This window comes from Chenopodium album, chromosome 19, assembly GCF_948465745.1.
Source record: "Chenopodium album chromosome 19, dcCheAlbu1.1, whole genome shotgun sequence".
NCBI classification, from domain to species: domain Eukaryota; kingdom Viridiplantae; phylum Streptophyta; class Magnoliopsida; order Caryophyllales; family Amaranthaceae; genus Chenopodium; species Chenopodium album.
In genome coordinates, this window is record NC_137852.1 from 6,221,494 (window position 1) to 6,243,695 (window position 22,202).

The 22,202-nt window shown below is 36.0% G+C and overlaps 2 protein-coding genes across 2 annotated transcripts; one reads left to right on the forward strand and one right to left on the reverse strand.

Annotated features, from left to right (window-relative positions):
- Window positions 1–779: 779 nt before the first annotated feature.
- Window positions 780–13,039, reverse strand: LOC145595473 (protein transport protein SEC31 homolog B-like). The gene is made up of 22 exons (XM_081651892.1): window positions 12,454–13,039; window positions 11,165–11,219; window positions 10,949–11,071; window positions 10,151–10,247; window positions 10,016–10,052; window positions 9,813–9,921; window positions 9,672–9,729; window positions 9,234–9,331; window positions 8,997–9,116; window positions 7,791–7,833; window positions 7,530–7,651; window positions 7,330–7,457; window positions 6,661–7,225; window positions 6,418–6,510; window positions 5,934–6,119; window positions 5,625–5,835; window positions 3,944–4,056; window positions 3,659–3,823; window positions 2,844–2,969; window positions 2,469–2,760; window positions 1,320–1,558; window positions 780–1,220 (listed from the first exon to the last, which is right to left on the reverse strand). The coding sequence occupies exons 1-22, from the start codon at window positions 12,768–12,770 to the stop codon at window positions 1,128–1,130; spliced, it is 3,390 nt and encodes a 1,129-aa protein (XP_081508018.1). The 5' UTR covers window positions 12,771–13,039; the 3' UTR covers window positions 780–1,127.
- A 2,472-nt stretch (window positions 13,040–15,511) lies between these two features.
- LOC145594717 (uncharacterized) lies at window positions 15,512–21,066 on the forward strand. Its single transcript, XM_081651045.1, has 8 exons — window positions 15,512–15,854; window positions 17,301–17,414; window positions 17,574–17,642; window positions 17,757–17,776; window positions 17,867–17,919; window positions 18,026–18,056; window positions 18,162–18,243; window positions 20,696–21,066. The coding sequence occupies exons 1-8, from the start codon at window positions 15,650–15,652 to the stop codon at window positions 20,887–20,889; spliced, it is 768 nt and encodes a 255-aa protein (XP_081507171.1). The 5' UTR covers window positions 15,512–15,649; the 3' UTR covers window positions 20,890–21,066.
- Window positions 21,067–22,202: the final 1,136 nt, after the last annotated feature.

The following is a 22,202-nucleotide window of genomic DNA, read 5'->3' on the forward strand; positions in this document are numbered from 1 at the left end:
GAGTTCTTCGTAGGGGTATTTTCACTTCGCCTTAATTTAAGTTAAGTTCAGTTCCGTTACAATCAATTCAGTTCACTTTAATTTAGCTTTATAAATATGAACATGCCCTAAGTCAGTAGTTGACACATTTCATTTTATCTCGTTTGCAAATGTAGAACTCCATACGAGATTAATAATTAATCATGTACAACAATATTATTAAAACCTTTTGTTGTAATATTTGGAAAATTAATGGTGAAGACTTTTTTTTTTTTTTTTTTGACACATAGGGTGAAATACTAGTATTTTTGAAATGTGTAATGGAATAGCAAAACTTCACCGAGTTTAGTAATTCACCCTCTTTTTTAAAAGAAAAAATAGAGCTACTCATTAGAAATTATCCCAATACATCATATCAACCAAAGAAGAAGCCCAACAAATGAAATAAAAGAACTCTACTGAAACCTTTCTGTCTTGTTTGAGTTGTTTCCACTAATATTGTCCTCGTATGCATCCTTCATGTCTTTCCTCCTCCAGCTTCCATTTTCATAGCAATCTTTGCTAGGTCAGCCACGCGTCTTTATTTTTTTGGGTAAAATTCACTTTCTTTTTATGCAACTCTTAATTAAGCCGTGATAATATATACTTTCATCCAAATTGTCCTTGACATTAGCAAAATGTAAGGTGATTATAATCATTTTTTTTTTCTATAGCAAGCCGGACAAGCTACCATAAACCCAAATCGATACAACCTCAAGTGTGACACCATATCAGAGTACCCATTGATTTCAAGTCATAGCTAAAAAGAAAAAGAAATCAATAATATAATATTTTGATGATACCTGAAGTCTATATGCTACAAAAGTTTTTGGAGGGTAAATCAATCTAAAGAAATGTACTGATGATGTCCTGGTATCTACCTTTCTTCCTGCCTCAAGCCAAAAAAAAACTAAAAAAGAAAACTTAATACACCGCTGAGAAGACAGTCGAAGGGCTTTTGTTTAAGACCTATGATATTGAAAAAAGTAACAAAAAGACTTATATCCCAACCTAGGAAAAAACGAATGCTTGTATACATGGAGGGAAAAATCAGTCCCACAATGTAAACTTTCCAAACATAGACAAGATTCTGATTCCGCTGTTCTAACTCATGATCTCACACTCTGCCTAGTCTTAATCATTCTCTTTAGATTCCCTAGCCATAGGCTGCATTCGTCCCATTCACTTGTAGTAAGAAGTACCTGAACCAAAACAAGAAATGAAAGCATAATAATGAATCATACTCGTAATTTTCACCAGCATTATATCAGATTAAGTTTAGACAGTTAGCGAGAGGATACCTGGATCTGTAAAGCAGTGCTATAATCACCATTATCTAAAGCCTGGCAGAGTTGAACAAGCTTCTCAGCAGCATTCTGAGATATGTCTCCAGTGTTGAGCTTTGCAAACAAAGCACCCAACTTCCTTGAATTATCTTCTATTTCCCGCTTCTTGGCAGGGACTGCACGAGCACCACCAAGCGCTTCTGATGTCTCATTGAATAACCTTGTCAATGTAGTAATAACAGGCTTCTGAAGTGCTGCAAGAGCAATAAAAAATAAAAAAAATTAAAAAAAAAAACAAATAATTCAGTTAATCAAGAATCAGTAAAACTTATATATTTCAATTTTACGGATTGCCTACAAGGCAACAATGGTGGAAGTGCCTAACTTGATATGTTTGCTTGATTACTTAATAGCTTTTAATACAAGTACATCAAGTTTTGTTGCCTCAATTTCATATCCAAGTAAACTTGCCTTGAACAGAAACAACTCTCAGCTCATTGAAATAAATGTCATCAAATGATGGCATTACAATCCATGAGAGTAACACAGATATACAAGTTTCCATGAGGAATAATAATTGAAACAATCAAATGATGGCATCATAATCGACGAAAGTCAACAAAGCATCATATATGTAAAAATTTCCAAAAGGAATAATAATTACAATACTAAGTTTCATCATCTGCATAAAAGGTCTCAAGCATAGCTGTTTATGAGCCCTATAAAAGTCTATGCAACAATAAAGTTCACATCCTATCCAAAGCATCTAACAAAGAATTAGAAACTCTTCATAGGTTCTATAGAACAAAACGAGAGTGACTACATGAAATGCCTAAATTTCTGGAAAATTTTGCACAGTTCAATAAAACTAAAGATCTTGTATAAGCTTTACTCTAAAATTATAAACCACTTATGTACTCCTACAGACAATATTAGCTATTTTAAACCCGCAAAGCTATGACTTAAGTTTGAGTTTTGACAACCTTCTATCCCATTAATTCGCACTCATACAAATAATGCATCACAAGATTAAGCAACCATTATTCCTTAGAAAAATGCAACAAAAAGTCAACAAAGGATACAAGTAAAGTTAATGCGATACAGAATTGCAAAGGTCGGCCTTAATGCAAATGAACATCAAGTTACAGGAGAACTGTAAATTACCAGGGACATTTGAAGTATCTACAGTTTGGACTGTTGGTGGGGGAGCTGGAGGTTCAACAGCAGTCTGTGCAGGTGCGGACTGACTAGGACTTGATGGTTGTGCCGAACCCATCCCAGGTCTATGAGGGACTGCAGTAGGGCTGTTCACTGGCATAAACCCCCTTGGGTTTGAGGTAGGAGCCACAACTTGAGGCATCCTTGGACCAGGGATACCTCCCATGGGAGGTGGAATAGAAGCCATTGAACCAGATCCTGTTGGCCCAGATTGATAGCTGGAGTTTGTAGAAGATCCCTGCATCATGCTTCAAATGTTACAATAAGACAAATTCAACAAACCCTTCATATGAAAAACAAACAAGATAGGGATGCACTGACTGGATAAAGCTGAGAACCCAATGTTGGAGGCTGTTGATATTGCTCTGCATTTTTCAAGACTGGGGCAGCAGCTGGGAAAAATGGTCTCACAGCAGGTTGAGCACTGACGGGGGGAGGAAAGTTTGGCTAGAATGAAAACAAAAAGAAATCACCATATTATGACCAGCTCAATGTCTAGCAGCTTTAAGAAAAAATAGATCTAATACCAATTCAATGCCACCATCTCAGCAACACCAGAATTACCAGATAACGTAGCATGGTGGCTAATTTTCTATAAAAATTTTAAAAATTTATACCTGTACAAAACCAGCTGGACAAAAAACAGTGTATAATCACATGAGTATGCAGGTCTATGGTCGAAATAACATAATTCAATTATATTCAAGAACTTACAAAGAATATATTCCTCCAACCATATATTTCACAAATATCAAAATGATAACATTTGTTTAAGGCAGGAAAAAGGTATGTTGACATAGATAATGTCACCGGAAAATGCCTAGTCCAGAAAAAGACAATGCCTTCAGATTAAAAATGTGAAAAGAAACAATCATCACTCAAAAACTAATCATACGACTGCAATATGACTCAACCTGTAAAATGAGCCTTTTATATATAACTAACTCCCCCCTTCACCCCAAGGCAACTGGCTAAAATAACCTATATAGTTATCTCAATTCTAGATTTCAGCAAAAGACAATGATATACTAACAGATAAAAACATGACGAGCTGATAATGAGCATATAACACAAACATCAGAATTCTCAAACAGTGCGCTCTATCAATACCAGGAGTCATGAACCAAAATAAAAACCTGAGGAACTTGTGGCGATTGATACGGAACAAATAGACTGGGTTGTGTTGTTGGCTGATAAGTTGCAGGGGGTACAAAGCTTCTATCCAATTGATAAGGCTGCTGATAGTTCCCACCATAATGACCAGGACCAGCACTAGGCTGGACATGAGCTGTAGCAGTATCCTGTCACATAAGGAAGAGTTAGATAGAAGACAGATAAATTGCTGGTTTGGTTATATCAAGCAAACGCTGGCCTGTGCCATAAGAAGGATATAGCAAACATAGGAAAGTGAGGGAAAATACCTGGTAATATTGTTGAGTACTGTCAACACCATAACTGCCAGGATCAGCACCATACACAGCTCCTGAGGACGCTTGTGGATTCTCATAAGTCATAGCCTTTTCTGCTTCTTTCTCTAGAAAAAGAATGATGTGTATCAAAAACGATTATTAAAAAAAAAAAAAAAAAAAAAAAAAAAAAAAAAGGGAGGCTGGGGTATATGAGAGAACAGGAACATTCAGCATAAAAAAGTCACTCATTATTTTGTTGCAACTAATACATTCTTCCCCCAACTGATAAATTACAAAAATAAAAAATAAATTAAATAAATAAATAAAGATTAAGCACTTAGAGCACATTATACAACATGAACTACTGGCTCCACAGCAACAGAGAATAACTGAAAAACGAAACTACACATAGTAAATTCAGTTGCTCCAAGTTTCAGCCATAAGTTACTTTAATGCAGTCTTTAGCCCTGCTCTATATCTTTGAAGACATAATGTATCTCATGTCTCCCTCTTCCATTCCCCATTTTCTAGGTAGACAGCAACCAAGAAAACTTAGTCAGAACTCAGAACCTCCATGCTTATTCAAAAAAACATGTAGCGGTCAAGCAGATCTGGTCACCCAGGCATGGCAGTCAGTTTGTGGCGTGACACCATCCTACTCAGAAACCAAGCCAATATATAGCAGAGACCGCTGTCATCTTATCTAATTATGTCACTCCAATTCTTCAATTAAGTAACCATGTCACTCCAACATGGATATGGACACTTTGTCACTTGACTTTGGGACAATACGATGGAATAGTTTGCAAGGAATCAATATTTGGGGGAAGGGCATATAAGTCATAGTCTATTAGTAGTGACTTGGGGAATAAGCTAGAGTTTGTTAGGAGAGTTTTTCTATAAATAGGCCTCATTAGGAGGAATAAGGACATGTTGAATATTGTGTGAAGTTTGTTGTTGGGAGAGAGTGAGCCTCTCGAATGCTCATGTTAGGAGAGCATCCACCTCCCAAAAGTGGAATTATCGATCAATTAGTTGTAATTCTCATCTTAATACTATAATCATCTTCTTCCTTCTTAATTTCTGCCATTATTAGTTCTGTAACCAAGCTAATTCCTAGCATAGTTTCACAAAAAAAGCCAAATTAAACACCTAATGGTGTCCAACACAAATACCCTAGTCCAAGTAACATAAGTCCTATGTCCAAGTCACCTCAAGAGCCGCCTTGTGTTTTGAGTTCTAAATTCCTACATGTGCTGGCCGGGAAACCACCCACCATGCTTAAGCTGTTGTAAGAAAACCCCAGGCACAGCAAAGGGGCGGGCTCAAGCTAATTTGATTGATTTTTGACTGGTTTCAATTTGACTTTCACTTTCACATCACTGAACTTGAAAACATCTACTATACTAGTCGCAACCATTGTTTTAGCATTTGCAATAGCCAATAGGAAGACCCATGGTGGTCAGGATCATGGATGAATGGAACCACAAACCACTTCCAAAAAAATTATCATCATTATGATCTAAACTGCATGTATCTTCCAAAAACTCAACATGATTTCTCCCAAAGAGAAAGAAAACATCACCCAGAAAAAAGAAGACAGTACTGACAGGAATCAGAGCAACAACTCCAACGCTGCTGCTGGACACTAACAGAAAATTGGCCAAAATATTTTTTAAAAATTAATAAATACCTGGTTGTGAAGATAATGCAATGCAGTCTCTCAATATGACAAGCTCAGGAGATATATCTTCCCCCAAAAGCTTCAAGAACTCCATTGCGGTAGACAATTGCCCTTGACTGGCCAAAATTTCAGCATATTTTTCAACCAGCTTGCACAAGAATGAACTGAATCGCTTTTGTCCAGAGGCTAAGGCAAAAACTATTGTCTTTTCCATTAAATCCTGCAAAATAAAAATATAAAAAGAAAATATGGAAATACTTATCACTAAATGTTCAAGGAAAACCACTTTCAATTGCAAGTAACAAGCAAAAAACTTACCTGTAGACGATCGACATATGGCTTTCCCTCGGGCTCTACTGACAGACAATGCGACCATATCTCCACAGTTTTGTCAATGTTTCCAGCACAGATATAGCAAAGAGTTGCAGCTAATGTGTTCCCAGCAACAAAGAGTTTTGAGGCAAGTGTGTCACATAGCATTGTCCACTCCTCACCTTGTGCAAACTGCCACAAGCAATTAAGCAACAATGTTCATGTAGCATACTTGCATAAGTTACTGAAGTACATATGGTTCACAATATTCCTATGATACCAGCCTAAGTCATACTTCACTCGTTGAAGGAAAATTACTTGCTAAAAAACAGGAAAAAACAATCCTGGGGGCACTACTATATATATTCTTCAAAATACCAGGTACTAAGGCATAGGCCTTATTAGCTTTTTTCATCTTCTTATGCTATCTGAATTCCTATGCAACCCTACATAAAATATACAGCAATATATGGAAGGTCAGGTAGCTTACAGAGCAAATAAGAGCCAATGTCTCCTTCCATGATTTCAAAGGTCTAGTGTTCACAAGGCTCATGAGGTCATGATTTACCATTGCAGAAACAACCTGCCATAACAAACCCCAATATACATTCAGAATTCAGGTATATTGAAAAAAAAAAATTACACCTAAGATAACTAAAATAAGTATATCATCCATCAATCTGATCCAAAAAAAATAACAAGGAAACTGAGCCAAGAATTAATTATAAAACACCTTGAGATAAGGCAAGCGACTAGTCTTCAGGTACTGATCAAGAGTACTTTCCCACAAAGAGGCACTGCCGACATGAGCAATCACAAGGGCATCAGCCATTTTGTTTGCAGATATACATAAAGCAACTGCCTCCTTGTAGTCTCCAACTACCAAGGCACGCTGAACTGCATCATCAAATGCTGGATCAGTACTCTCTTCAAGTCCATCAGATTCTGCCTGTTTCGGCTCCTCACTTGCCTCACTTGGTACAGCTTCACTAACAAAGTTGTTGCTAGCACTTGATACTGGAGTTTCAGCTTTCGGGCTAGGAAGATTATTAAAAAAGTCTTCCCCGGTGTCAAAAGAGAAAGGAGCAGATTCCTTCTCAGCTACAAAGCCCTCTTTATCTGCACCATTATCTTCAAGCCCAAGAGCATTGACTTGCTGAGATAAATCATCTTGAACAGTCTCTTTCACGTCCTCTGGCACACTGAAACCTAGATGTGCAAGAAGCTTTGATCGTGCAGATCCATCATCTTCAAACATGACTTTCAAAAAGCCCCAAGTTTCCCTATCATCTTCAGACCTGCATATATGCAAGAGCACGCCCAACAAAAAAAATTATATTAGCAACAACACATCCTATTTAATAGAAACATAGACAACTCCATAATTAGCCCGGAAACATACTCAGACTCTTGTGATTTCTTTTCACATAAAGCTCTCAGAGAAGATCTTTCTCCCTTTTGTATGGCAGCTTCAAATTCAGATGAACGACTCACCAAACTATCTTCAGTAACCACGTTATGGACATAAACCTAGATAATAATGATGAATTCATCAAATGCAATCATACAAATAGAGCAAAAAGACAGTGGACAAGTCAGTACCTCCGAAGATCCTCCTGGTGCACCAGCAGGAGCTGCTTTCGGATGAAATGAAACAAGCTTTCCTCCAAAACCAAAAGAAACACCAACTGGTCGTTTATACCATTTTGGAGCTTTCAAGGGTGCTGCATAAATTTTACAGTAGATTAAATAAAAGAATCCAAAATAGATATAAAAAAAACCTATAAAGCATAAAGTAGGGACACAGCGGCTGATCTAATAGCATTACAAGCAAAGGACAGAAGCTTGTTCAAGAGATTATACCAGCACCAAAATCAGTTTCTGAAACCCCGTAACGATTGCAAGCCTATGAACCACAAAAGGAGAGAAATCAATAAAGTACAGGTTAGTCAAGAAAGCAAGAAAAAGGTACAAGACATATGATATGTCCAGCAAGAGAATGCTTTGAAGATAGAAAGACCATAAATAGAGAAAACTAAAACACAAAAGAAAGTTACAAAATTATATCAAGTACAACCACACTCGGATGAATTGGTTCAAAAAGCTTTCAGCCACGCAACCCAGGGCAAGATGAGATATGACCTACTGGAACTTCACATTTAATGTTGGCACTTAACTAATTCAAATCAAGTTATACACAGGTTGTCAAGCAACTTCATGACACTAGCAATATCCTTACATCTAATCTACATCAATATAAGACCGGCTAAACTGACAGAAATGAGGCACTATTTCCATACAATTTTTCCTGACTTGTGAGGTTCTAAGAGCAACTATAATGATTAATGGTTTCATTACAAGGACTTGCTTGCAATACAAATATAGTGTCTAGCTACATGCTTGCCATTGGAGAAAAAACAAATGAGCAACATGCAAGCTATTGTAGCCCGAACAAGCTATGTTGCTTGATTAGAAAAGAGACAAGTAAACTCTGCTCACATTGTGACATCAACTTTTAATTTGTTTGTATTTTATTTTTTGCAAGCTACAAGGCCCTTGTAGCTCACCATTTGAACACTTTGTAGCCAAAAAATGTTGTAGCTTAAAAATTGATGTGGCAAAGCAAGCTACAAGGCCCCTGTAGCTTACCATTGGAGATGCTCTAAGGTCAGGATTTCAATTTTAAAACTTTAACCTACGGAGTAAAAAATCCCTCTATTCAAAAAAGAAGACATTTAACCGCTCTTACATGTATTAACTTGGTAAAATTTAATTAAATAGCATTGATACATAATAACAATGCACTGATATTTGATAGTCATATCATAAACTGATATTAATATTGCATCACTATTGTAAAAATGAATAGTGTTTTGATACCTAGAAACAAAAAGCTAAAGCAACTTAATATCTAAAAATGGACGGATTAAATCTAAACCTTTTTATATATCTACACTCTACAAGTGATTTGTTACTTCTACCTCCAGATCTTATATTTCTAGTCTTCTGCTAAACAAGGTCACATACTTCAAAGCAGAGAGATCCACAGAACAAGCTATAAGCACATACCTCAATATTGTACAAGCCAATTTTTCCATCAAACGAAGACGCTGATATGACCCCTGGTATCTTTGGGTACCAGTGTACATCAAAATTCCAGTTAGTGCTAGCAGGCAATTCACTGACTATCTGCAATAGTTTAAGACAGGAACACCACAAGGCATAAGAAACTGACATCAGCTGATAACCACCAGATTATACAAGAGAACGGTGCATGTCCGGAAAAAAAAAAAAAAAAGGTCAAACCTCTCCAGTAACAGTATCCCAACAAATTGTACGGTTATCCTTGGCACATGTAAGCAAGTAGGTGCTGTCGCTGGGGGACCATGCCATTGAAATTACACCTATTTCATTGGGAAAGAACAGAGTAAATATAAGCATAAAAACCACCATATCTTTACAGATTTTCTAAAAGCTGCAAGCAAACAATGCAGGAAGCAGGAATAGAGAGACTTTTTAATTATCAGCACAAAAATAGTTATATCTAATTGGGACTTATATTCAACATATCTCTACAAGTGGCATTGCCGAATTGAACAGCTTTAAATTACATGAAAAGTGTAGATAAAATGGTATCAATAACCACCCTATCCTACAACTATGCACACCCTGACCCTAATGCAATTTAAAAAAATAACAGCTGTGGAGCGCTATAAACACAGTAGTACAAAACCAGAAGGTTACCTTTTGTGTGCCCTACAAACTCTCTCACAGGTGACATAGTATTCCTCATATCCCAAAGCTGCAGCAACCGCATTATATCATAAAACATGAATTTCAAAACAAATTCATATATTACAAATTTACAATGTAAAAAGGCATTACCTTAAGAGAAGGTGAGCTATCATCATCTGACGCAACAACAAGCTGAGTTGCTATTTCAGGATGCCACTGCAAAACAGAGGAGCGCCTTCGGTTTGAATCTGAATAAAAACTGTCATATGGCAACAGCACACCATTAATCAAAAAAAAAAAAAAAACCATCAAGGAGAGGCAGTAGAAATAACATATATGAGTGTATTACTGACCTGATAACTGACTTCTGCTTCCTCAAGTCCCAAATAACTAGAAAAAATAGCAACATTCAGATGAACAGTTGTAGAAAGTAAGCAGCACCCAAATGCTAGAAGACCAAGAAAACAATGCATGAAATTCCTACTTACCAGTTAGCCCATTGTATGAAGTAGAAGCCAGGATAATTGGCACCTTGACATTCCAAGATAAGTAAGATATTTCATTTTGCGAAGCTGAACCAGTACCCTGTACAATTATTCTCAACATTTGTCATAAACATGTAGTGATGTAACATATGAAGCAGTTGCATGGAAATTTGCAAACAAAACACACTTTTTCACCTTCCTATTATCTCTCTGTCCTCCTAATGTCCTTTCCCTCACTTAATAGAAGGATTGCCTCTTGATTGGCAGAATCTTAAATGAATGGTTACAGTATAATATTAATTAGGTACACATTGTTACTTATCTGTCAGATGTTCATAATTACCCTGCTTCAAATAGAGATAGTTATCAACAGGAGAAACAGTTTGACTGCCAGGGCAGGGGTAGAGAAGACATGTCAAGAAGGTGAAAAGAAAAAGGCTTAAATGAGATATTTCTTAATAAAAGAAAAAAGGAAAAAATAAATAAATAAAAATAAAACTATCAACCATACTGGAGATACATGAACCAAGAATGAAACACAAACTTGAAACATCAACCGCTTTATTGCTGATCCAATAATTTATTAAAGCAGGTAGACACAATCATATGAAACATAGCAAATGATGTCATCCAGAGCAATGAATCAAATAATATGTTTTGGTAATGTGACTTAACACAGCATAAACAGACTTGATCATTACTTTTTAGTTCCACTAAAGGTCATTTGCCTCTTACAAGAAGCTATGACATAGAAAGCTTAAAGTCTGAACTCATCAGGAAAAGCCAAAAGGAGGACCATACCCTAAGAGTAGGGGGGTGTCGAGGCTCATTTGGTGATGCCAAATCCCATATGCAAATTTCGCCATCATCGGCTCCAGAAGCAAGCAGGTTTGGCTGAAGCGCGCTAAATTCCAAACCACGAACCTACAATAATTAAAAGAAAAATGTCAATGGTGACAAGGCAAAAGCTACCGGCTGAAATAGATAGTATATGAGAAATCAAGATATAAGACTTACTGGCCCTGTATGCTGTGCCAACTGTCCAACAACTGCACTACCACTTGCTTCAGAGCTAAATGGATTAAAAAAAATTCCAAGGAGAAAAGAAACGAAACAACAGATGAGTAAGCATCGTGCTGCAAGCAATCAAAGATCTACACAACATATAGTCATATAGTATTACAACCTGGAATCAAGTGAAGGAAAATCTCATCGTATCAAACACATAGCTCAAGAGCATGCAATGCAGCATCTAACAGGTTGGCCAAAGAACAGCACTAAAGGAAAAGGATACGTATTGATGGTAAAATACCAAGATTTAACACCCAGCTATATCAGATCAGCATTTTGAATACCCAGAAGACAATGATCGAGGTGGCACATATAGCTCACTCTAACCAGATATATTATTGTTAATAAAATACCAGACTGCCTTAATTTTACCCAATTCGCTCCCCACCCTCGCGAATGTCATCTAAGTTTAGACCTACCATGGACTATGTTCCAAATTTGTACCACACAAAATATACCAACTAGTTAATCCCTATACAGACAATGATATAGAAAAGACTTATTTCACCCTAACAAAGATTCTTAATGGTAGGAAACTTTACAAGTCAGCTATAAAGTCTATCCATGTTACATAAATCACAGACTCAAAGTCGCATAAAGAAATGTGAATAAAACTTCTCAAGCAACAAACAACCATAAATTTCCTGATGCATTTTGCGGTGTGGAGTTGTGGAGAAACAGTGCGCAGGTCAAATTCCCTAACTATAAACCTATGTTACAATCAATATGCATATACATCATAAATCCAAATTTTCCATCATCAAGTCACTTCTGGCCAGCCTTTCGAATGATAAACTGGTGTCAATGCACATCCCGCTTCATATCGCCAGACATAATAAACAATCCAACACCTCTAGATAGATGATCCCATCATTAAAATACACAGATCCACATCAGGCCCAAAACTCCTGTCATACCTACAACTTGAGGAACCACTCATACATTTCATCTATGCAAGAGAAATCAATGCATTTTCTGAAATAATTAGCAATTATTTAACAATTATTTTGTAACCAATATTTCAGAATTACAAAATAATAGTTTTCACATCCACAGGAAACTAGCAAACAATTTAATCACATTGAGCTATATTCAACAATCCAATTTTCCACAAAACAAAAATAATTAGCAAGAATCTCAATCACATTGACATAACTAAACAATTCAATCATCCCAATTCAGAAACTCCACAATTCACACCAAAACAAATGACGATCAAACAAAGATTCAAATACCTAATCAAAGGAAGAGGATTCCAAAGACCAATATTCCCATCAATAAGACCACCAGCAATCAGACCCATAGAATACTCCTCAGAATTAGATCCATTTTTCCCCCAAGAAAGGCGATTAAACCTCTCAGAGCTAGGAGATTGCGCAACCATAGGAATATCATGATCATCAGAGTTGAAATCGAGCTTGAAAATCTCGAGGTTAGAGGAGGTGCTAAAAGACAGATCGACAGCACCCGCCATTGTTCCGGCAGCAAAGTAGGGCGAATCCGGCGACATCGCCACCGATGCCGATCTATTGACGCTCTTAATGCACGCCATTGTGGATCGATTGACGCAGAAAGAGTGAGAAATTGGGGGGTAGGGTTAGGGTTTATGGGTAAAGAAATCAATCAAATTGGGGGAAATTTAGAAGAGTGGGAAGAAATGGAGAAGGAGATTTAGATCGGGAGGAGGAGAGGAGAAGAAGAGAGAAGATGTTTGTGTTTATGGAGAAAGAGAGTGGATTGTTATTAGTGTGTCTATTTTTCTTTGAAATTGCATTTTTCAGGTTTTTTTTTTTTTTTTTTTTAATATTTAGAATTTGGAATTTGACAATGGTTGTTTACAAATGAGGAGGATTTCTGCATCAAAAAAAAAAAAAACAAATGAGGAGGATTTGGTGACGACATTGGGCGAATTGTGATGAAGAGTTATTGTCACTCGTGCTCAAGAATGCTACTTACAACAAAAAATACTTCGTAGTACTCCGTATGTTAGTAATTTTTAGTAAAAATAAATAAAAATTACGAAATACGAAATAAATTTTGTTATTATTGCTAAATATTTTTAAGGGTATCTTTAATTATTGTGTTTTGTGTACAGTTGCTATTTATTCCGAAATTTCTTTAATTAGTGTATTTTGTGTGCGGTTGGCTATACCATGTGGCCGCTTGTAAAATAATAAATAGCTTTAATAATGCTAAAAAAAACCCCATATAATATTGACCGAGTAACTATTAGAACTCTGACTGAGTAAACTCTAAATAACTCATGTAACACTCATCGAGTAAACCCCTATAAAACTAGTGAGTAACCCTATGTGGTTGTTCACACTATGTGGTCGGACGCATATAAGAATAAGATGTTGTTTGGTTGGAGGTAAAAAAAATGGGAATTTCCATTTCCTAGGAAATATGATATGGGTGTGTTGTTTGATTGGCACAAAACTATCAAATTGAGGGAAATGGAATTTTTAAGAGAAGTTTTAATTCTTGAGGAAATGAGCTAGGGAAATGATTTCCCATGAAATATAATCTCCTATGGGAACTCATTTCCCATGGCACACCAAACAATACCTTAACATATGATGAAATATTCATGCTACTACTAACTAAATTACCAACACTAACTATCCAATCAATTGTCTAATTTGCCTCTTGATAAATGTGTCAAATGCTCCAAGTGTCAAAATTATAGAGGAGAATACAAATGTCTGCAATAATACAATCAATTTGTCGCTACCCCACAAGCGAGTTGATAACTAGACGATTGTCACCTTTAATGTAGATGTTCTTATACCTCGTTTTATGCAAGAAAGGTGCCTTTATGAAGAGCAAATGCTTCAACTACATAAACTGGATTGTTGTGCCAAGATCGATAGTATGTGCTACATACATTGTCCCAATGTTGTCTATGATAATGACTTTTGCTGCTGATTGGTTGATGACTTATCCATCGAATTTGAGTTTAAAAGTGTTGGTAGGTGGCGCTTCCCATGTAATCAACATGGGGGGAGGGGTATCTTTAGGTAAATAGAAAAAGGTATAGTGAGAACTTTGTAATGTCACTTAGTGAACGTTGATTACGCTTGAATATCCTGAAAATGTGTCATGTACCGTTTTGGATAATAATAGACTTGCATTCTTTCCATATGCTCCAAATTAGAAAAATAAATTTTTGCAAGGGTTCTCTATGCTTTTTAAGTGATAATAAGGCATTGGATACTTCAGTATAAGGGGTAGTACAATCGAGCTAATTGTTTTTTATCGTCTTAGGACGTAAGGGGTTAATTTTCCGTTAATAAAGCGTGTTGTGCACACTAGGATATTAAAGGTTCTAATCTAATTGATACAACCGCTAAATCGCTAATGGTATTGACACCTTTGCATAAATAATACGTAGGGGTTGTCTAGTTGGACCCTTTGGAATGGAATAAAAATTTCATTTCATCCATTTTATTATTTGGTTAGGCTTTTTAAGTATGGAACCTCATACAAAGAGGATTTCAACTCCATCTCATCCCCCTAGAATTTTATACCCACCTTACCCCTTAAGATTCACATTTCATTCCTTTAATGATGTGTAAAAACCAAACCAACATACAAAGTATGAACCAAACAACTTCAAGCTAGTATGGGAGTTTGAATCCATACCAATACATTCCTTTTTAAGAGGCCATCTCAGTCAATCAAGCTGATTGACGAACTACACAATCGTCCTCTTCGCGTCCCTTTTTTTTTTCCTTTCTTCTTCCTTCCTCAACAACCACTTCAACGCCATGAAAGTAACAAATAGACACCCTAGTAGCAAAAGGGTGTAAATTAGGGTTATATCAAACCCTTAAGGATAGCATCTTCTTCGTGGAAGCAATTTTAACCACCTTAGGTAGTGATGGCGTTGCTGTGATGGACTTATGGAGGAGGAAGAAGGAAGGAAGAAAGTGTAGTGAGCTGTAATGGAGGAGGAAGAAAGGGAAGAAAGCACAAACTTGCCCCCAAATAAATAACTAAAGTGTCTTATATGCCTCCCTAATATACCAATTTGATAAATCTGGCTGATGAACATGTTTTTCCTCTCAGTTAAACCAAATAGCCCCAAAGTAATTGCAATTATAATATATAGTGTTAAACATTTTTTTGGTGTTCCACCCGGTTCACCCTTTAGACTAATCCGAATTCGGGATCAGTTCTGGATGGTTAGGTTCCAGTCCCCTTCCAATTGTTGTTGCGGGTATCAAACACGGGTCAACCACTACACCAAAGCCAATCAATAAAAAAAAAAAAAAAAAAATCCCTCAAAAATCCCACTTGGCCACACATTATACTGTAGTCCAATACACAGATCCCCTGCCACCAAATATTGGGATTGACCAACACAAACAACACAACACACCATTTCTCTCTCCTCCCTATTCGTCTTCTTCATCTTCTTCTTCTTCTATGAATAACAATAACACCACCATGTTCAGAGACGTTTCAAGCTGCAACACTTACGACTATGGCAATTCCCTGTATTGGGATGCTCGTTACATTCAAGAATCTGGCTCCTTTGATTGGTATCAACGTTACTCTGCTCTTCGTCCTTTTGTTCGCAAATTTGTTCCCACTTCTTCTCGGGTTCTCATGGTTGGTTGTGGAAATGCTGGTAATATTTTTAATATTATCATCCATTTTTTTTCCTACCCTTTTATTGTTTGCTTCCATTTTCTTAAAATTTTTATTTGTGATTTGTTGATTTAAGCTAGATAATTTATTTAGGAATTCTGGGGTTTTTTTGTTTTGATTGTTTGGATAATGATTCTGGGTTTTTAATGTTAGAATCGAGTGTTTTGAGCTGTTTGATTTTGTTTTGTATTATTGGTGATTGACTGATTGTCATCAATGCAACAAGAAATGCTTTAAACTGAAAAAAGTTACAACTTATTAGAGATTTGAAATTATTTAATTGATACTTTGATAGTCAATTGTATGTGGGTGGTTTTCTGGTGAATGTTTTGTGTTGTTTTATAATGTTTGGCTAGATTAATGTGTATGTTGCTATAATGCTGGTTCTTATGTAAGTTTGACTTTTGAGTGAGGTAGAATGTTGGCATAGATTTGACTTGGGATTTTATGGAATGAATATTTTTGATGATTAGTTCAAGGAGTGGGTTTGACTTGGCTACTGTAATAACTTGATTCGGGATTGGTACAGATACCCGGAGTTTCGAGATTCATGTAAACAACGCCTTTTCTTGAGTTTAGTATAGGGTTTCTTTTGCATAATTGTGATCGGAGTTGACTTGGTAAGATATTTAGTGTGAAGTAATGGATCTTGAGGTTATTTAGGGCATTGAAGTCAAATACTTATGAGTTGGTAAATCTGGGAATTATTTACACCGGTATGCTATCTGGTATTAAATTGTCTATGTGGATGAGGGGAGTGATGGTATGGCTTAATTTTTGCATTGATTTGTTAGCAACCAGTACCTTCTATAGTTCTTATCATAAGGTTTGGTATGGACTTTGCTATGGTTAAATAAAAAAGATATGATTGCTCTAAGTTTACCTCGGAGGAAGGTTTATGGCCATAGTATGTATACTTATATAAAAGACTTCGGTCGATTCACTTGTGGAATAGCTTTTACTTGAAGTCTGCTAGGTCCACTACGCTAGGATGTCGGACTTATATCATCTTACATGCTTTATGGTCTTCTCTTTTACCATGTTAAATTTGACTATGAAACTTTGGTCAATTTTATATGCTTAATGGTATTTACTGTTTGTGCTCTATGTGTTAGAGTTCCTGGGTTGGCAAGTCACTGAAGTTAGTGGATAGTAGTCTAATGGAAGTTTGTTTATCCATTGACTCCCTGTGTTGGTCACATATTCTCAAAGTGTTGACTGTCTCTTATTATTCAATGTTTTCATAAGGAGGAGCTGTTCTTCCAATTTTATCCAGTTCTTTGATTTTCTATTGAACATATCCTTATATAAAAATAAAACCCATTAGCTACTTAAAGATCAACATTTAATTGCTGTAACATCAAGTGTTGCTCCTCATGACCAAAGTCGCTGATTGTAGTTTTTCAATTTTTTTTTTTTTTTTTAGTCATATCAGAGGATATGGTGAAAGATGGATATGAGGAGATTATGAACGTTGACATTTCTATGGTTGCCATTGACATGATGAGAGGGAAGCATGCACAAATTCCTCAACTGAAATGTAATCTTGCAGACTATTTTTTGTTATTCACTTTGGACTATTTTATTATGTCAAAGTTATGTACTATTGCTATGAGATGATTTAATATCCTGCATTATCTTCTGCATTAAGTTCACAACTGTAAGTTCTACAGAATAACTTCCTTATCTGGTCTTATAGATATGCAGATGGATGTTAGAGATATGAGTTTTTTCCCAGACGATTCATTTGGCAGTGTTATTGATAAAGGTAATTTTTCTCATATGTGAACGTATGAATTCCGGGCTGTGTTCTCCAATGAAGTACCATATCAGTAACAATGTTTTCTTTTCTCCATCTTATATATTACTGTCGGCAAAATAGGAACTCTTGATTCTTTGATGGTGAGAAACTCCTTGCTTCAACTTCTGAAAAGTGTGATTATTTATCATTTTAATTATGTCATTTTCTAATTTTTGACCTTTTTTTTGAAGTGCGGTACTGAAGCTATAATAAGTGCTTCTCGGATGTTGGGTGAAGTCAGCAGGTTTTGAGATCGTTACTTTAAGTTGCCAAATTTTTAGTCATTTTTATATTCATTCAAACTTTTATGTCTTAAACTTCCTTGATTAGAGGATAATGTTTTCTTGCAGGCTACTTAAGCCTGGAGGAGTATATATGTTGGTAACCATATACTTTGTTATCTTTGTCCATGTCTTGCAATTGGCTTTTGCTGAAAGCGGGTCATTTTCTAGACTGGTAATCCATTTTCATTTTTCCCTTTTGCAGATTACGTATGGTGATCCAAGTGTGAGGATGCCATATATCAACCGATCAGTATACAATTGGAAAATTGAACTGTACATTATACGTAAGTTTTTATTTTGTAATCTCAACTTTTATTTTGTTAGTGTTCAAGCTACACTGCCGAATTTCTTTTGGTCAATGTTTCGTGAACAACTGAGATGTGTTTTCCATAGTTTCAGATAATTTTAAAATGATTCCTCTTTTTTCTTTTTTCTAGTTTGATTTCACTTTAGTTGTAATACATAATTAATTCAGCGCTTAGAAGTTTTAAGTAAGATAAGAATTGAGAGCCCTTCTTGTTTGTCATTAGCTGATGAGCCTAATAGATTAAAATGGATTAGCCATAGAGCCTGATGCTGCCACTTGTACATGGTAGAGGTTGTTGTTTTGTACCTCCTTGATGTATTTAAGTTTGATTTTGTTTTATGTTCAGTCAACACTGAATTCAAACATTTAAAGACTCACTTACTTCCACCAAAATTGTCCTGTTGACTTTTCACTGATATTTAAGTGTATATAATGAGTTGGATACTCGGCATAACCAACAGCGTGTTAGCATAGGACTAGTGAAATGTGATTGCTTGAATGTGCATTTGGTAAATAGAGGGCAAACAGAGGACAATTTTATGGGAATAGGGGATACCAATGGTGTGTTATTCCCTTGGCAAGTTGGTGTTCTAACTCCTCCCCTATTTCTATTGAGAACTGAGGATTGACCCTAGGTCCTTGCCCAAGGAGATTTTAAAGCCCCACCATCTTGGGTTGCTCTGATCAATATCTTATGTACATCGTAAACATGTGAAATGGGATGCCGAGGCTAAAAAATGAAGCTAATCCAGATGTAGATAATATAAAAGCTATTATACATGGCCTCCTTACTTTAGGTGATATCAAATCATCGTCCTTAGCTATTGGAAAGGACCAAAGGGTATCCATGGCACCCAAATTCTGCCCCCTGTACCCCCCTTCCCCTATGAGGACCATTGGAGTGTTGTTGATGCTAACTGTTCAGTTCGCAGTCTATTGATGTATGTTGTTTTTGTAGATAGATTATTCGTAGTTGATGGGTTGTTAGGACAAGAGAGCTTGAGGTCATTCCGAATCATATTTTTCAAACGCTCTTTTGTCTTAAGCCACTCAGTGACTATAGCACCCTAGACGAAATATAACTCCCTAGCTGGGATGTGTATTAGAGACTTAGGTAGCTAGGACTAAGGGCCTCACTAGTGTTACTATTATCTAATAATATTCCTATTTTTGTATCTTGAGCTCTGTGCTCCTGTATGATATAAACTGGTTGAAAGAATAGATGGACTTATGATGATCTGATAAATTTGTAAGTGATACTATCATCCTAAACATCAGATAGGCTATATCCGCAAGCCATGTTGCATTGCGTGAGGTTTTCCTCTCCAAAAGAATCAAGCATATGCTTAGTTATATGGTGACTTTGGCTAGAAGGTTTTGCATGTTAATGAGGTATTATATCCTCTGTCTGGTTAGGTTGTCGTGAGGGTGAATCTGTACACATGTTGAGCTCCATCCCTCTTGCTGTTCCACACTAATATTGTGCTATGATGAGGTATTGAGTCTATTCTCTATTGACTCTATGCAGGATAGCACTGATCAATATTGGCTTGGTTTATGATGCTTATGACAAAATCTTGAATTGCTCAATATGGAGCTTTTTCATTTGAATATTCCAAGTTTTGTCCCTGGCATACATAAATTGTTTATGCTTTATTCAGTAACTCGGTCATGCTAGATATGCCTGACACTTGGTGATAATGTGGCCTTTTTCGTGCTAGTTGGTTGAAGGCATTCGACCTTATATCTGTATTGACTTTAGGAGCATAGGAGAGTTGCTTAGGGTGTAAACTAGATTAGATATCCAAGTTGAGATATTCTTGTTTCCCCCTCTACTCCGTATAAAAAGAGGAAAGAAAGAAGTTAACTATGATTGTGTTGGGTGTTACATTACTCAAATTCTTCACCTGTCGTGCCATAATGGTCTTATTCTTTTGTCATACCCGTGTAGCCGTGTTGGACATTAGTATGATCCTCCACAAGTAGCAGAAAACCTTGAAAAAACTACATGTATCCACGTTGGACAAAAGTATGTGCATGTGCTTAAGGGACATTCTTTTTGGCATAGCCTGCCATTTTGTTTTTGGTGAGGGACTAATAGGATTTGAAGATACGACAGTAAAAGATGACTGAAAAGGACTAGAAAATCCAACTATAAAATGATCTCAAAGAATCGTTAAACATAGGCATCCAGTATTTTAGTTACAGTGCGCTTGCTGCAATTGGTTTTACCTCAACAATAGATGAAGGCCTATTATTTGTGTCTATTAGGAACAATGTGCTTTGTTGTAGGTTCATGATGTATCATGTCCGATAATTGCTTAACGACTTCTTTGAGCTTGATTGCTCTTTACCTTTTTCTCTGCAATTAAGCTTTATTGATCCATGTAAAAAAGTTGTTTGAATTTATAAATTCTTTGTATCTACAGCAAGACCTGGGTTTGAAGGCTCGGCTGTTGCTTCCATCAAATCATGCTTGGAGCCCATTCCTCTGTCTGAGGACGGACTGTTTCCTCCTGATTTTGTCTTGCAAGACCCAGATTGCCACTTCATATATATCTGCAGAAAGAATGAGGAGCCGGCTAACATAGCGTCACATCCTTTAGCTGGTGACAAGCTATGATCCTCTATACCTATTCATATACAACCTAACATAGTCATTAGGTTTTATTGCTATACCAATCTTTGTATCATTAGATGTGTATAATTCTTGTTACGAAGAAGTTGAGAGTTATGAAATAAGTGAAGCCTCATTTCAGAGCCTCATAGCTGGAAAAAAAGGGTTCACAGATTTTTCTGATTTTATGTTGATGATCTAACAGATTGCTTCACTATTATGTGGTATGTAACTATGTACTAAGTGAGGTGTTTTCTATATTAATAAAGCTTTGATGTGCTTTGTTATGTTTTGTTTTGAAAAATTGTCATTGTAATATGTTTCCTCCAAGAAGAGAGAGTTGTCGTGAGCTAATGTTGCCTGTGTAAATGTAATTCCCTGTATTGTAATCGCGTGATTTATATAGAAGCATAATTAAAGTAATAAACCATATATTAGATTGAGGTTGAGGATCGGCAAAGGGAGGGGTTCATTTTTCTTCATTTCCAAGTTTCCAACACATCATATTCTTGAGAAACAGTTGTTATTTTATTTTTTTTATTACAGTATTTACCATTTTTTTTAATTAATTAATTATTTATTATTATTTTTATTTTTAATACCACATCTATCATTTAGCACCCAACACCATCATGGTTAAATTCTTAGATGATGTAAATAACAAAACGTATAGATTGACATGTTTACACTTTAATCAAACTTTAAGATCACTTTGAACTCTATTAAATTTTAAACCTTTAAACTTGTGACATATCTCATATAATGAAAATGGATCTTCCAAATTTCACTTTGGGCACTACTAAACCTTAAACCATTAGAATTTTGAAGTGTCATACTCGTATGTGAATAAAACATTATTTCTTTCGTTTAAAAAAAAAAAATTATTTCTTGACAGATGGTAGCCTAATTTTACAGTATATACTAATTTTCATATATCAGCTGGACATTTATATGTAAAATTTTCCTGAGTTCCATCACAAATTTCTTGCGCCTATCAGAATTCTTTGCAATCGGATATATAGAATCTCCAATTAACCGATCACCTCCAGTCGTTAAATCACCAATTGAATTGACATTAATTCTTCCTCCATTCTCGACATATTCAACACTTCTTCATGATGTATACATTTTTTTTACTTTCATGAAAAAAAACTAACACAAGGGCTTTAGTCATAAAGCACATTATGACATGACAAAATGGTGTATGAGTTTGAAGCAAAAAGTTCTGGTTCCTAAGGTAAGAGGACCAACCAAAAGTGGTACACTTCTCCCCAATATGAAATAGGTCATAGTTGTCGGTAATCCTTCTCCATTTTCAC